We start from the raw sequence: 15,094 nt of genomic DNA, 5'->3' as shown, positions 1-15,094 counted from the left end.
GAAGAAACGAGAGAATAACTGCAAATAAATTGATTACATTACGAAACTTTATTTCACTATATGTATGACTATAAAATGTGTGTTACTTATATATATATATATATATATATATATATATATATATATATATATATATATATATATATATATATATATATTTATATATTTATATTTATATGATAAAATAAATAAGGCAGTGGATGCATCGTCGCTTTTCGTCCGTATCTTTTCCAACTTGTGTGTATGTATGTGTGGCTTCTCTTAAGGCTACCATCTACTGTTAAAAAAAAATTATCAGATTTGATATGCTACATCTCAAACGCGTTGACCTCATTGTTCGTAGAGAGTAGTCTTAAGGGATATTATTATTGAGAAACACAGAAAACGGGAGAGATAAATGTGATGGCGCTCGTTTTCATAATCGGCAGTGTTACGAGATAATTTCTCGATCTGTTTCGCATATACATTCATTATATATATGTACATACATATATACGGATTCACGCGCGTGTGTAATGAAATGACAGCATATTCGAAAAATAGCACCAAGAATAAAATTGCGTTTTTTTCGGATCGTTATTTCGAAGCGGAATGTAAATTGTAATCGCTAGAAGAAAAATCACACATCCGCTCAACGGTTTTTCTTTGCGATTTAAACGCTTAATGCTTTACAATAATTATAATTATATGCGAGAAGAGAATTCTGCTAGAGCATTATCTGTCGTTACTTCTTTGGCAAATATTTATACAATTTCCACTGATGAGAATCTTCCATCATCGCGCGTGTAAGAGAATCGATGATAATTCGTATGATACTATAGCGATTTTTTTCTCATATTCTTCCTTTTCTAATCGAATTTTGAAGGCGCGTGCCTCATACAAACTTCGTACGAACGCTAAAAAGCGAGCATTTTTTTTTTCTTCTTCTAAATCTCAGTCTTTTCGACTCTCTAGTCACTAGAAAATTTCACAAGTAATACAATCGAATTTCGACGAATGATCCAATCGCCGAACAAAACAAGTTTTTACGCTAACTACAAAATTTCATTGCTATGAAAAGAATTTCATCGCTATCACCTGATGCGAAAAACGGATATGCTACTAACAAAATCTGTTAGATTATCTTCCAATCGCGCGATTCATCACATCTTAACAATAACATATCCCTAAGAAAGATATTATTCGTGGATCACATAAGTTTTATTGATAGAGTTTATTCCTTATAGCTCTTCTATATTCGATTGTATCGTTTAAACGGTAAAAGATGGATTGCGCCCTGTATTTGTATATGTACAATTCGACATACGTATTGTTTGAATGGTTATATCGAAGAGAATCGGTTTTTTAGACTGTTTGAAACAGCTCAGATAAAAACGAGTCATTTTCATTTCGTCGCACAACTTTATCTGATCTATCTGGTTTATATCTGGTAACTAATCTTTCACGATTATAGCAAATCACAACCAATACACGAATCTGGAAGGCGTTATATACTCTATAAGTATTTACTAATATTTATACATACATACATATATACATACATACATAATATATATATGCATATATATATATATAAAACTAAGTCTCCCAGAATCGTCACACAATTTCTTCTCGAGTGCAGATATTCTCTGATTAATAAGAATGGCAGTTGTTTCAAGTCGAGAGACATCTCTCAATATAGCTTTGGAGTTATAAACAATTAAATATGAGATAATCTATTTACAGTTAGTTTCGATGAAATATAACAAATGAGAAAATCAGAAAAGAATAGAAGAAAATAAAATCGAAGAAAGTGCGAGAATCCCGGAACACTTTGTAAAGCGACAGCCAGATATTCAAAAGTGCTTATTAGGACCAATCGGAAATAAACAATTTGCTGTCACTTTAAATGATTTAAATTTTAAAAAGTAATTATTTATTTTCTTTTAAAAATTTAGTAAACTGGAGTCATTCTTCCTTTGTTCCGATTTCTTTAATCCTAATTTAAATATTTAATATTAATTACTCTAATTAATTTTTTGAGATCTCGCTATGTAAACGATAAATTTCGCAATTATAAAGGCCACTCACTCTTTCATGAAGCCTCAAAATTGATTTAAACTAGCCACCATGTATAACGCATTTTTTTATCGAGGTATTTCATATTTATGTATTTTATAATTGCATGTACGTGTGTGCGCATGTGTGTGTTAAGTTTCCATGTTCATCTTATCTTTTTTTTACAACTTTGGTCTATTTAAATTGCAGATTACTAATCGCATTTCGAATATGCCTTAAGTTATTTTGTATAAAGTGAACTGCACTAATGCAAGATAGATCAAAAGCTGCTATCGCGAGAAAAGGATCATTTAACCAGATCAGAAACAATATCGATTGTTCTCTCGATTGTTTGATTAAAAATCTTAACAGGATTCTGATAAAACAGTACTATTAGAAAAAGTATATGTTTACATAGTAAATTTTTTTTTAAATATGTTATTAATTTTGAATACTTCCTGATTCTTTTGTTAAACTAAATTCAAATACTTTTATGGATTTTTTTCTCGCGATAATAAGCTTCGATTTATCCTATATAACTCTATATACGCCAAGTAATATTATCTTATATTTTAATAAGAATTTGATACATTTTGTTTCGCGAGGTATATTGATACACAAGGAGAACTATAATTTTAACACATATAAAATACGTTTATATTTTAGCTCTCCTTACATGTTTGTAAATTTTTATTCGGATCCAAGGACGAATATTTGAAATAGTCCCTTATCATAATATAATAAAATGCTGAATTTTTGTGTCTTGTGTTTAAAATAACGATGTAATAGAATTGGGGATGCATTATATCATGTAGCGTATTTATTTAACTATTCAAAGAATATTTGAATGGAAATAGTTAAGTACATAATGTACTAATTCTTGTGTTTTTGTTATTTCTTATATTAATTATTCACTATGTACTTTAAAATTTATCAATGTAATTTCAAACAAAATTAAAAAAAAAAGGAATTTTGTATCTGATTTTTTCCTCAAGCAAAAATCTATAATTATTCTTAAAAAAAATTATGCAAAAAATGTTTAACAATTTATTACTTTTACCTTCTTGTTTACTAAGGTGATGAAAGTAACATAATCTCAATCATAATTGAAGAATAATAAAAAGTTATAAACGCAATAAAGATAATAATAATACTAATAATTATAATAGCAATTATAATTATAATGGTGATGATAATATATGATAAAACTTATAAAATTTTTTTCTTTGACGAATATAAATCAAATTTATTTTCTAAAAAAGTATGTAAGCATATTGCAAGCAATAAGACGATGACGTGATTCATTCTTATTACTTCAATCTGACTTCAATGTGATTGAGAATCACAATACTATCTTATCATGTCAAATATCAAATAATCACTTGTTTGGACATTTACAGCACTTTTACAATATGTACAAAATTTAATTGGATTATGTGTACATACCTGGAATTTAATGTTTAATTAAAACTAATTTCCTGCTGCATCTTAAACAACAAATGCGATTGTTTTGCAGATGTGTGCTATTATTTACCTAAGGACTGGCAGTATAATAACTAAAAAATATATCATTCCAAAGTTTTGTTTGATACAATGATAATATTCGGCTTTGTAATTTCAGTATAAATATATAAAAGAAACCATCTTTGATTTTTTTAAAGATTAATGTTGTTAAAAATATTGTGATGGCGTAATGTATAACACGTTTGTCTCGTTAGCAACATGCTGCATTTTCTTTCATATGCCATACCTACTTGTATTGTGTGTATTCTAATGACACTGTCGCTTGTACTCCGTAAACTTTTCCACTTCCTTGAGCAAGTCCTGTACACAATTCAAGTAACAATATATATATATATATATATAAATGCATATGTTCTATTTTTTTATAATAAATAGAAATATATATGTAGTAGAAGTATATGTATAAATAGAAGTATATATATTTACCTTTGGCAGTGATTTTCTATCGTATTTATGAGCATATTTCCCAACGCATCTGCTTAGTTGCACATAGATATCGCACAATACCTCAACGGGAAAATCCTTCGTTATTTCAACAGTATAATGCCATGCGTTTTCGAGTTCACTTTTATCAACTAAAACCTTCTCATTTTCTTCAATTTTATCTCGACTAGAATCACTTTCGATGGCGAACGACAATTCATCCATGCTTTCACGTCGAGACGATGAACTCGAATCACCGTTCCCAATATGTTTATCTTCTTCTATGAAACATAATTCCATTTGGTCGAGATTATCAATTCGTTGATCTGTAATAGTGCCGTTTTGGCTTTCCTTTGAATTTTCATTCTGCGAATCATTCTCTGAATCTGTATTATCGAACAATCCTACATGGCCGTTTAAAACACTATTCGCTTCAGTTTCGAATTCTTGGAATTTTTCTAGATCAATACTAGTAGTAGTTTCATTGTTTAGCGATTTACTTGCGACTACCTCGGTAACACTTTCATCGATCTTTTTCTTCTTATGAACTTTCTTCACATAACCTCTCGCCCATGCAGGGATTTTACGTTTTCGTGAACTACCGAATTTCTTTCCGTTCACGATGAGGGAATGACTAGAATTTACAGACTCCTTCTTTTCTATTCGTTCATTCGTGGAAATAGAATCTGACTTTGTATTTTTGCTTTCTTCCGCGTTATTACAATTGCTTTCTAAAATTCGGCGATTCTTAGAAATTTCACGACACTTATCCTCGAAATCGGAGTCCAGTTCGGCTTTTATTAAAGCATAAGCATTATCCCGCAAGGAACACGCCCGATGTCTTATCAATTTATCAGCAGGATCTCTGTGGAAAGAGTGGGAAACATATTAATCGCATATACACAACTTTTACGAAATCTTTCAGCATTCCATTAACAGAAAGCGTGAGGACTAATGGGAGTGGCCTTCAATGATGCATAGTGATTTAGTTATAATGGCGTCTAATAAAACAACGATTATGGTGCGCTCTAAATTGAAAACCACTATTATCTACGGAGCGATAACAGCATTACGGGTAAACAGCAAAAAGCTCAACTACCTCTTTAATATTCCAAGGGAGGGCCTATCACGTAAGCTGACATGAAAACACACAATATGAATGTCAGTATATAAAAAGATAGTATCGCTAAAGAATTACCTTAAGTTATAATAAAATATCGATATTATAAGCTGCGTTTCTGTAACGGAGATACTTTCGCACAAAACTCATGTGCGACGCTTTTTCTTGATTCGCATAATGAATTTTAGAAAGATCGTCCTTCTCAATTACTAACCTGTCCGGATTGTACTCCAGAGCATTTCTGCAAATGAGATCAATATCGTCGAGAAATTCGCGTGCGCATAGATAACAATTCATATCGATTTTAGTCATCATTGTTTCCAGATCCATAGGCTGTTTTATTATCAAGTTATAATCTGGCACTTCCTCCGTATCCACTGGTTTCGTAAACATGAAAAATCTGAAACACCATATTTGTAAATATCTCTGTCACTATATATATATATATATATATATATATATATATATATATATATATATATGTATATTTTTGTTTTTCCAAATATATATATATATATATATATATATTTGGAAAAACAAAAAAAAAAAAAAAAATCAAACCAAGAAAACAATTTATGAGATGTGCTTACTGTCGATTTCTCGCTAGTTTAGCACAGATTTCTCGCAGGAAAATCCGTAATTCTCTCAAAGATACTTCGTCTTTCTCGTACATAATCCGCTTCTCTGCTTCAGTTAGTTTCTTTGGCAATGGATCTGGTGCTAATGGCAGTGTTTCTAAAACTTCTACTTTGTTGCTTTTGATCTGAGGCAATCTTAGACTCTGAACCATAAAAATATGTCGGAAAAATTTCATTCTTTGCTCGGTAGTAGGAGTTTTCATGGAATACACTTCTCCCCGTAATTCGCTGAATAAGTTTTTCAATTGATCAGGGAGATCTTGATACGTCGCGTCGCTTGTCGCAAGAATTAAAATTGGTAATGAAGGATCCAGTGCTGCGATTCGACATAGAAAAACTGCTTTCACTGTTTCTGGTACAAGAGGCCACCATTTATCAATTGATCGAATGTAAATTATGGACGGTACGTTCCTAGCAGCTTCATTAATTACCTATTAATATTACAGACACCATTAAAATAAAATTCTCTTTTTTGACAGAAAATTATAAATTATATTAATTTGAGAGAATTATATAATATAAAATAAATAAAATACTTATACTCTCCACAATATTTTCAATTATTATAAAACTTCAAAAATTTTAGATAAATGTTATAATATTAAATATATATATTATATAACCTGCACACAAGTTTCTTCTGGGGATCGAGCGCTTTCTGCAAATAATATACTAACATCCAAAATTTGGACTGGCAAATGTTCCATACAATATAATAATGCTTGAGCTAAATGAGGTCCCTGACCTTCAGATAGACTACCACCCGAGATTAATAATCTTGGACGATAGATACCCTTAGCATTCTTTACTCTGTAGAAAAATATATAAATAAAAATATGAAAAAATACAAATATTTTTATCATTGTTATAATATCATGCATATGAAAAATAATTAAATATATGTAAAAAATTAATTACTTTGCCATAGCAGGATTTACACCATGAGGAAATATTCCTTTTACCAAATTAATTAATTCTTCCAAGGGAGGTCCCAACAATGGTACCATAAAAAGTTGTAATTTTCTTCCTGCACATGGAGCTACTCTATGTGATGATGGGACGAGCATAGAGCTTGCTTGCATAAAGTCACGTTTTTTTACCTATAAATTAATGGTATATTATTAATAATTCCTAAATTAAAATTTTTGTTATACATATATTGATTGCATAATTTTTCTTATTACAGAACGTACTTCGACTCTATCTGGATCTAGCAACAGTCTGTCATTTGTCATATAAATTTGTGGATAAGTTCTCCTTAATCCTTGTAGCACTGCTTCGGTACACAAAGCTCTCAAGTCCGAGCCGCAATATCCAGTTGCTTTCTCTGCCAATATTTCCAATAATTGTTCAGATGGTGGATTTTTCCACTTACTGACATGAATCTTTAAAATTTCTAATCTTTCTTTCATGGCAGGTAATGGAAAAAAAAGTTCGCGATCGAAACGACCGGGTCTTCGTAGTGCCGGATCGATTGCGTCGATTCTGTTTGTTGCACCAATGACTATAACCTTTTAATAAGCAATAAAAGAAAAACTGTAAAGAAAGATGTAACACAAAAATATTTTTTCTATTCACTTTTATTACCTCTCCCCTGTCACTAAGACCATCCATGAGTGCTAAGAGTGTAGATACAATGCTGGCATGAATTTGATCTTGCTTGGTACTTCTGACAGGTGCCAAACCATCTATTTCATCAAAAAATATTATGGACGGTTTCATCTGTTGAGCTTGTTCGAATAACAATCTCAATTGTCGTTCTGATTCCCCAACCCACTTTGACAGACAATCTGCTCCTTTTCTCATAAAGAAAGTCATTTTCTTGTTACCTTGACTGCATTCATTGGCTAATGCTCTGGCTATCAATGTCTTACCAGTTCCTAAATAGATTTTCAAATTATAAAACTTCAAAATAAACTTTGATTTCATTATTGTTTTATGAGATAATAGATTTAATTACCTGGTGGACCATGAAACAAGACACCCTTTGGTGCAGTAGTATTATATCTCTCAAAAACATCTGGATACAACATAGGAAAAACGACCATTTCTTTAAGGCAGTGAATGTGAGATGCCAAACCACCGACATCGCTAAATCTAATATTAGTGTCTAAAGTAATAGGATTTATGTCAGCTTTTCGATCTGGTGGGCCGCCTTGCGGTATCGCCGATTGTCTGCGAAAATATCATTCAATATTCATAATATTTATTGATGAAATTATTTTCATTGTTCAATGAAAGCTTTCTAGTGATATGTATAAATACCTCGCTTTTTTGCCTTTCTTCTTGTCGTAACGTTGAGGTTCAGAGTCACTAGAGTCACTAGAACTCGTGCTTTTACTTCTATGCTTTCTTCTTCTCATTGAATTACTGAGAACGCTTCTTAGAGCTCTAATAGATCGTCTAACTGGCTCTACATTAGCTTGAAACCTATCTACAGTAGGTTTTTTTTGACGTAAACTATACTTCCTAGGCCCGGGAGAATCCGAGGATTCGGATAGATCACTGTCCACTACTGTATGCATAAATAAATCAAGATATATTTTATTTTATTTTTACAAGAAAAAAATATGCGTTAGCACTAGTGAAAATGAACTTTCTCCTTACCTCTAGGCAGTTGCCGTTGAGCCGTGCGCCTTGTTCTCTTAATTCGGGTATACATATCCTCATATCCCTAAAACAATGCATATGTGGAAAAAAAATATAAATTTATAAATTACTATTTGAGATAACAAAAGGAATTATACAAGTTTACTCACATCTTCATTTTCAGAATTATCATTATTATCTGGCTTTTCACTTTCTCGCAAACTATCTTCATCTGCCTCATCTTGTTCTGCTTTGGGCTTCTCATTTTTCTCTATACTTCCACACAATCTGGTTACAGGACCTTCTCTAAATCTGCTTGGACTATCAGACTTTCTCGTCCTAAAAAGCAATTTAATTTCAATTATATTAAATTTTATCAAGTATAACATAAATGTTTCGTCAACTACATGCCTGGTAGTATCTTTCTCTTCGTTTGCTGGTCTGGTTTGTTCACTAATATCTTTTTCTGGTTCTGGCCTTTCTTTAAGATCACGATCAGATCTACCTCTAAGTTCCCTATTATTTTGCCGATCATGTTCTGTTCTATCCCTAAGATGTCTTGTTGGAGTTTTATTAGGTGGATGATTCTCGCGAGATCTCAAGGGCATACGATCTCGAAGATCACGTTTTCTACCAGGTACATCATCTACCATCTCTTTATCCGAGGAAGAAGCATGTTGTTGAAACATAGGATATCCTTTTAAAGTTTGTGTTCCTGTTAATTTTGATGAACATTTAGAAACAATTGCAATTGCCAATGAATAAATCAAAATAATTACAATTATAATACTTTAGATGTTGATTATTTTTATATTTTCAATTTTATATTGTAAATTAGATATTGTGAACTTGCCCATATTTTAGATGAATGTATATATGCATTCATATATATATTTATGTTGATACAAATACAGAATTTTTTATTTTATTTATATTAGAAGAGAAGTTTATATAAGTAGAGTGTTTGCATAAGTAGAGAAATAAATATTTCATTACTTCATTATCAAATAGCACATTCTTTAGATTTATATATATAATGTATATAACTGATACCTAAAATCCAGCTAGTATTAAGGTTGTCATAAGTCTGCATTCTATTACGTGTACTACGTCGTACACTTAAATTGTTATTAATTATATGTGAATTAGAGTGCGACCTCAGCTTGCGTAAACTCTTAGGTCGTCTAACATTTGATTCCAAGCTGCGGTTGCGAGAAGCAAATATCTCTTCCTCGGTATCCATTGAATCCAAAGCAGCATCATCATCTGACATTATCTATAAAATATTGATTAATCATTTTACTGTATTAACATAATTAAAAAATATGTGTATATATGTTGAACATGAAAATTTATGTATAAAAAATATTTATTCAAATAGTGAACAGATGACACAAAATACTTTACAAAAGTTAAAAACAGCAAAAGATGTAATTCTTGTCTTGTAATTTATTTCTTAATTATTAATCCCAATTTTTATGTTTATAAATGAACAAAGCATACAATTACAATAATTATTGTTGTATTAAAATATTTGATAAGTGTCTTCTCATACTATAAATAAAAATAAACATAATCGAAAAATTATACTTACATTTAAAATGTTATAAAATTTTTAAGAAAAATCTTAACATTTTCGATATCGCGCGATTAAAATTTATGCAATTAAATCGCAATGTGATATGCCTAAAAAAAAAAAATAAGCGAAAAATATCCTAAATATAAACAACAAATGGAGAACGGCGTGCACGTAATCCGTGTGTTTCTCGAACTTTAACACCTTTAACCTTTGCGTAAATTTCTTTGCCTGCATAATATCGCTCTATGCTTAATTGGTGATTACCTTCATCTGGCTAGTTCTCGTTGCCGATGCGCGATTAAAACGTTAAAATTGTTAACGTCCGTCATATGCGTGGGATAGAGTATGCCAGAACTGTATTCACGATCTCGAAGACGACTGTTCTGTCCTTCCTTTCCAGTGCGTGTGCGCTGATCGAATCACTAGCAATCGAGAATCGTTCAATCGAATTTCCTTTCCGTTAGCGTAAAATAGAGCCACATAATCGTAAGTTATCGTGCACCGAACGGCATTAAAAAGCGATACATTCTGGATTTACCGCAGTTACGTGCAGTTGCAAAATCCGTCTCGTCTATACACTATACATAACACATGCACACGCCACACACATACAAAACACACCACTTCCTCTAATCGCTAACTGTTTTGTATATTATGCTCATTGCTCTCTGAAGTTGGTCGCGTGTTGAGCAGACTCGACCAATGAAGATTGAGAAATATTCCTCTCTCCTACATCATTCGTAGATTTGTTCATTTTTAATGCGTCTGCTTGCCGTTCGTAATGCTCGCGAGTATCACATCATTTGCCTTTGTTCAACCTTCGGTGAACAACGAGGATGAGATAATTCCACGAGCTTTTTAAGTAAAAGGTGTATCATTTTGTTGTCCTTAAAAATTTTTAAACTTGACACGAGACAAATATGTGTACATTCGCGCGTTGAAGAGAAAAAAACAGAGATGAATCCGAGTGCAGAAAGTGCAAACGGAATGAACAGATCTACATCTCACAGTTCCGGTTTATGTTCGAGACGACATATGTCAAGTCTAGATATTCATGCATCATGACTTAAAATTGTGTCCATTTATCTCATATCTTCGAGTATTCGACACATATTTATGTAAAATATGAAATATATAAGATCAAACACAAATAATAGATTGTACTACAGTCAATTCATGAAATAATTCATGAAAAAGATATTTATATAAGATTTGGATTTTTTAATCGATGGTCATGATGCATGAATTGACTTAGATATTATTACGTTCGAATCGGTAATGTTCATTGATTTCTTCTATTATAAAATCATCTATTCTAAGTTTTCCCTCTATTAAAAATCAGTTGTTTTCCTCAGAACTAAGATTTCTTTTTGCGTTGTTTTTTGTTTGCCTCATATTGAATCAAGATTGCACTCGGAATGTATTACAAAAATTATTATATATCGAATCATTTAATAATTGAACGATAGAGATAAAATATTCTTTGGATCGATTGATCAATCAAATGAAGTAAAAGCATCTTGAGAAAACGAACGAAAGACAAAATGCATGGTGTTTTTATTCCACGCATGTCTTGGAAAACAGAAAAGAAATGAGATGAATGTGTTCGGTCATGATGGATTCAAATAATGATCTCGATGATATTAGGATATGTAGAGAATTGTATTTTCTTGCCGCGTATACAGGAGCCATAAAAATATATCTAAAAAAAATAAGGTATTAGGATTGCAACATTGATGCTAACTTCAGACTAGAGCAGACTGAAGACATCAGCTGATTATTCCTTTTCTCATGATCTCAACTTAATATTGGACTAATAATCATTGTATGTTATATATGTGAGAGAAATGATTTTAAGTAGTTACGAAATATTTTAGAAAGTATTTTTTTTATTCAAGTATCGCTATTATTATATAATACCGCAATTATTTCATATATGTATATATTAAACAGTGCATATTTCTATAGTCAAAGATACTTCTATAGTCAAAGTAGTATATGCTGTAACTGTACTATTATGCTATTGATAATATATTGACAGACTGCTACTGCATATTATAACATGACAGTGCACTTGACAGTTATACGCATTTAGCGTCTTTCCGATCGGTTATTTCAGAGTTGATTCATCAATATATATATATAATAAATATTACATAAAAAATAATAATTAAAGAAATAATAATTTGATACAATGATGCGATATAAACATGTGTTATAAAAACAAAATTGACACATATCACTTTATTAAATGACTCAATAGAATTTAAATTGACGATTATTAATACTTAATATATGCGATAATAATGTACTTAATCGAACGCATAGTAATTAATTTCGCAGGAAATGATTTTAGAATATAAATGAAAATGCTAAACATGCTGAATGTGTATATACAAGGTCATAAAATCGTCAGTCTGTTAGCAACAGTGAATACGTAGGATGCTTTCTGCAAAGATATTACACTCAATCATTTTATTAATTAATCTTTGTCTTAGATATTTCTTTTCTTATATATAAATCTAAATATGTTTTCCATTGCATACAATGTATGGCCCATATTAGAAGAGACTATAGGTAAAAACATTGCATTTATATAAGCCTTTTTTTATGGCTATCGCTATTAAATACACAGTCATTTTAATATTTATTTTATTTTTATAATAATATATTTGTAACTTGCTTAGGTATATTTATATATGTGATATATTTGTAATTTTTATATTGAAGAAAAATTTTGTGTAAGATTTCTTATTTAAAAATATTTAATGTGCATTTTTATAATCTTCATTTTCTAAAAATTTTTAAACATTTGGCATTATTTTTTTAGTTGAATATATCGACGTGGATTTTACATTGTGGCTGTCATGGCTCTTAATGCCACTTCTCATAACATTTCTGCTCCCGCTTGTGATTGTGCTACTATTGTATTCAACTTCCATAATATTATATATCTACAAGTTACACAGGTTTAAAGATACAATAGCTTATTAGCTGTACATATGCTACTTATATAACATAATTAATTAGCATTTACATATAACAAATTTTGAATTTATCAATCTATTAATCACACTAATAATATTGTGATTTATTTTTTTTTAAACAAGAACGGTAGTTTCTTGTTGCATCAATCTGCAAAATGTTTTTTAATAAAATTCTTTATTTAAAACATTTTCTTATTTTATATAAAACAAAATATTTTATTTTTTACAGAGTTAGACTAAGAAATGCTTATGGCACTGCATGGCAAAATGCAGCACGTTATATGGTTGCAGCTCTCTGGGATGCACATGGTTGGATTTGGCATGGTATATATTTTACTTTGATAAAGTACAACATTTAGACAAGATATGTTCTATTTTATTTCTACTTAAATAAATTGATACAAATTTCTTTACTACAAAATTTGTTTATTAATAAGGAATGTAATTTTTAAACAGGATATGAAATTGTGGGCTTAGAAAATATCCCACAAGATAAACCAGTATTGTTTATATATTACCATGGAGCTATTCCAATCGATTTGTATTATTTCACATCCAAAGTGTTTTTATTTAATTCAAAACTAGTCCATACAGTAGCAGATCGATTTCTTTTTAAATTTCCTGGATGGTCGATCATTTCTGATGTTCTAAAAGTGATACCTGGTACAATTCAAACATGTTCTGCTATCTTAAAAGAGGGTAACATGCTCTCTATCTCTCCGGGTGGAGTATATGAAGCTCAGTTTGGGGATTCTTATTATGAACTTATGTGGAAAAAAAGAACAGGTTTTGCAAAGGTTGCCTTAGATGCAAAAGTGGTATGTATTCATAAAATTTTATATTATTTTATGAAGATTGTATTGGGTAATACTTATTTGTCATCAGAGTATAATTCCTTTCTTTACGAGAAATATCAGAGAAGCATTTAGAACAGTAAGTTGGGGAAGAAGAATGTGGTTGAGGATATATACTTGGACAAAATTTCCTTTTGCACCGGTCTATGGTGGCTTTCCAGTAAAATTGGTAACATATGTGGGTAAGCCTATTCCATACGATGGAAATCTTACACCTGAAGAGTTGCAGCTAAAGGTGATATGAAATATACATATTATATAATTCTCTAATCATATGGTATATCTGAAAATATTTGAATATACTTTCAGGTTGCTAATGCTCTTAGAAATTTAATAAAAGAACATCAAATAATACCTGGTAACATAACACGGGCTTTAATAGAAAGAATACGTAATAGATAGAAAGATTAATAATCTCTCTTCTTTCATGTACTTAACAATTAATGAAGTACAATTCTCAGTATTTTTTAGAATTTATTTTAATTTAATTGATTATTTTTTTTTTAGATGTTGACATTAAAAGATAAATGTAGTAAATTTAAAAAATGGAGGAATACATTTGATACAAGTTTTTTCTACATTTATATTTGATTTTATATTTGTATTTGAATACATAGTTGTTTATTATAATTTATAATAATATAGTTATAATTTTTATATATGTATACATGCGCGAGGAAACAGGAATGCCTTAATACAAATTTAAGCACATATTTCCATGTATATTTCACGATATGCCTAAATTCATGTATTAAGATATTTGTTTCTATATAATTTAATATACATACAATGTAAAATAATTCCCTGTGTATTGTGTTAAATATGAAAGCAAATGTGATTATTTACTATTTATGCGTATATATATTTCCTATCTTTTGTTACCTTATACACACTATAATCTACTTATTTTATTAAAATAATTATTATTTTTACATGAGAAAATTCTATATAATATAAATAATAAATCTATTAATAAAAAAAAAATTTTTTACTTTCTAAATTTAGGAACATAATGTGGATGTATATATTGAGTATATATGTATAATATGTATATATTTTTTGTTTTAATTAAAAATCTGAACAAAATTATGAAAATTTGTATTGTGTTGTTTAAAAATTTAAACATCTAATCTATTATAGTTTAAATCTTGTCAATTTTCATGTACGTTTCTGGTTCCTGTCTTTCTCTAGTCATTTCAAACACACGTTTTCCACAAATTCTCATTTTACTAACAATAAGAGTTAAAACCTTTACATACTCTGGCCCATTTTGCATCCCAAATATCTGATCCTAATTGTTCAATAATTCCAGCAAAAATGCCTGCCAAAGATAACATTTCTTT

The 15,094-nt window shown here is 30.1% G+C and overlaps 2 protein-coding genes across 6 annotated transcripts; one reads left to right on the top strand and one right to left on the bottom strand.

The window, feature by feature from the left end:
- Positions 1 to 25: 25 nt before the first annotated feature.
- Positions 26 to 10,564, bottom strand: LOC126852690 (ATPase family AAA domain-containing protein 2-like). 3 transcript variants are annotated; one of them, XM_050597739.1, is made up of 17 exons: positions 10,175 to 10,564; positions 9,385 to 9,607; positions 8,743 to 9,046; positions 8,502 to 8,670; positions 8,350 to 8,416; positions 8,008 to 8,257; positions 7,703 to 7,917; positions 7,330 to 7,622; positions 6,936 to 7,253; positions 6,661 to 6,842; positions 6,366 to 6,552; positions 5,695 to 6,173; positions 5,319 to 5,504; positions 5,084 to 5,119; positions 3,988 to 4,849; positions 3,792 to 3,861; positions 26 to 3,593 (listed from the first exon to the last, which is right to left on the bottom strand). In XM_050597739.1, exons 1-16 carry the CDS (start codon positions 10,178 to 10,180, stop codon positions 3,808 to 3,810), a joined length of 3,831 nt encoding a protein of 1,276 aa, XP_050453696.1. In that variant the 5' UTR covers positions 10,181 to 10,564; the 3' UTR covers positions 26 to 3,593; positions 3,792 to 3,807. The 3 variants fall into 3 exon arrangements, with proteins under 3 accessions (XP_050453696.1, XP_050453686.1, XP_050453704.1); XM_050597729.1 differs by having other exon boundaries at positions 26 to 3,861; XM_050597747.1 differs by lacking the exon at positions 5,084 to 5,119 and having other exon boundaries at positions 26 to 3,861.
- A 1,053-nt stretch (positions 10,565 to 11,617) lies between these two features.
- LOC126853154 (transmembrane protein 68) lies at positions 11,618 to 14,599 on the top strand. 3 transcript variants are annotated; one of them, XM_050598685.1, is made up of 7 exons: positions 11,762 to 12,487; positions 12,741 to 12,879; positions 13,127 to 13,221; positions 13,354 to 13,715; positions 13,783 to 13,986; positions 14,061 to 14,180; positions 14,259 to 14,599. In XM_050598685.1, exons 1-6 carry the CDS (start codon positions 12,439 to 12,441, stop codon positions 14,151 to 14,153), a joined length of 942 nt encoding a protein of 313 aa, XP_050454642.1. In that variant the 5' UTR covers positions 11,762 to 12,438; the 3' UTR covers positions 14,154 to 14,180; positions 14,259 to 14,599. The 3 variants fall into 3 exon arrangements, with proteins under 3 accessions (XP_050454651.1, XP_050454642.1, XP_050454633.1); XM_050598694.1 differs by lacking the exon at positions 11,762 to 12,487 and adding an exon at positions 11,618 to 11,735 and having other exon boundaries at positions 14,061 to 14,599; XM_050598676.1 differs by having other exon boundaries at positions 11,763 to 12,487; positions 14,061 to 14,599.
- Positions 14,600 to 15,094: the final 495 nt, after the last annotated feature.

This window comes from Cataglyphis hispanica, chromosome 1 (assembly GCF_021464435.1).
Source record: "Cataglyphis hispanica isolate Lineage 1 chromosome 1, ULB_Chis1_1.0, whole genome shotgun sequence".
NCBI classification, from domain to species: domain Eukaryota; kingdom Metazoa; phylum Arthropoda; class Insecta; order Hymenoptera; family Formicidae; genus Cataglyphis; species Cataglyphis hispanica.
This window is presented reverse-complemented; position numbering and strand designations above follow the sequence as displayed.

What these genes read in the sequence shown, in the direction of transcription:
- LOC126852690 (XM_050597729.1), bottom strand. An exon ending in TAATACTAGCTGGATTTTAG is followed by an intron (nt 9,047 to 9,384) that starts GTATCAGTTATA and finishes CAAAATTAACAG; the next exon opens with GAACACAAACTTTAAAAGGA. An exon ending in AAACTAGCGAGAAATCGACA is followed by an intron (nt 5,505 to 5,694) that starts GTAAGCACATCT and finishes ATGGTGTTTCAG; the next exon opens with ATTTTTCATGTTTACGAAAC.
- LOC126853154 (XM_050598685.1), top strand. Translation starts at nt 12,439, where the DNA reads ATGTTTTCCATTGCATACAATGTATGGCCCATATTAGAAGAGACTATA. An exon ending in TATATCTACAAGTTACACAG is followed by an intron (nt 12,880 to 13,126) that starts GTTTAAAGATAC and finishes TATTTTTTACAG; the next exon opens with AGTTAGACTAAGAAATGCTT. An exon ending in CTGAAGAGTTGCAGCTAAAG is followed by an intron (nt 13,987 to 14,060) that starts GTGATATGAAAT and finishes ATATACTTTCAG; the next exon opens with GTTGCTAATGCTCTTAGAAA.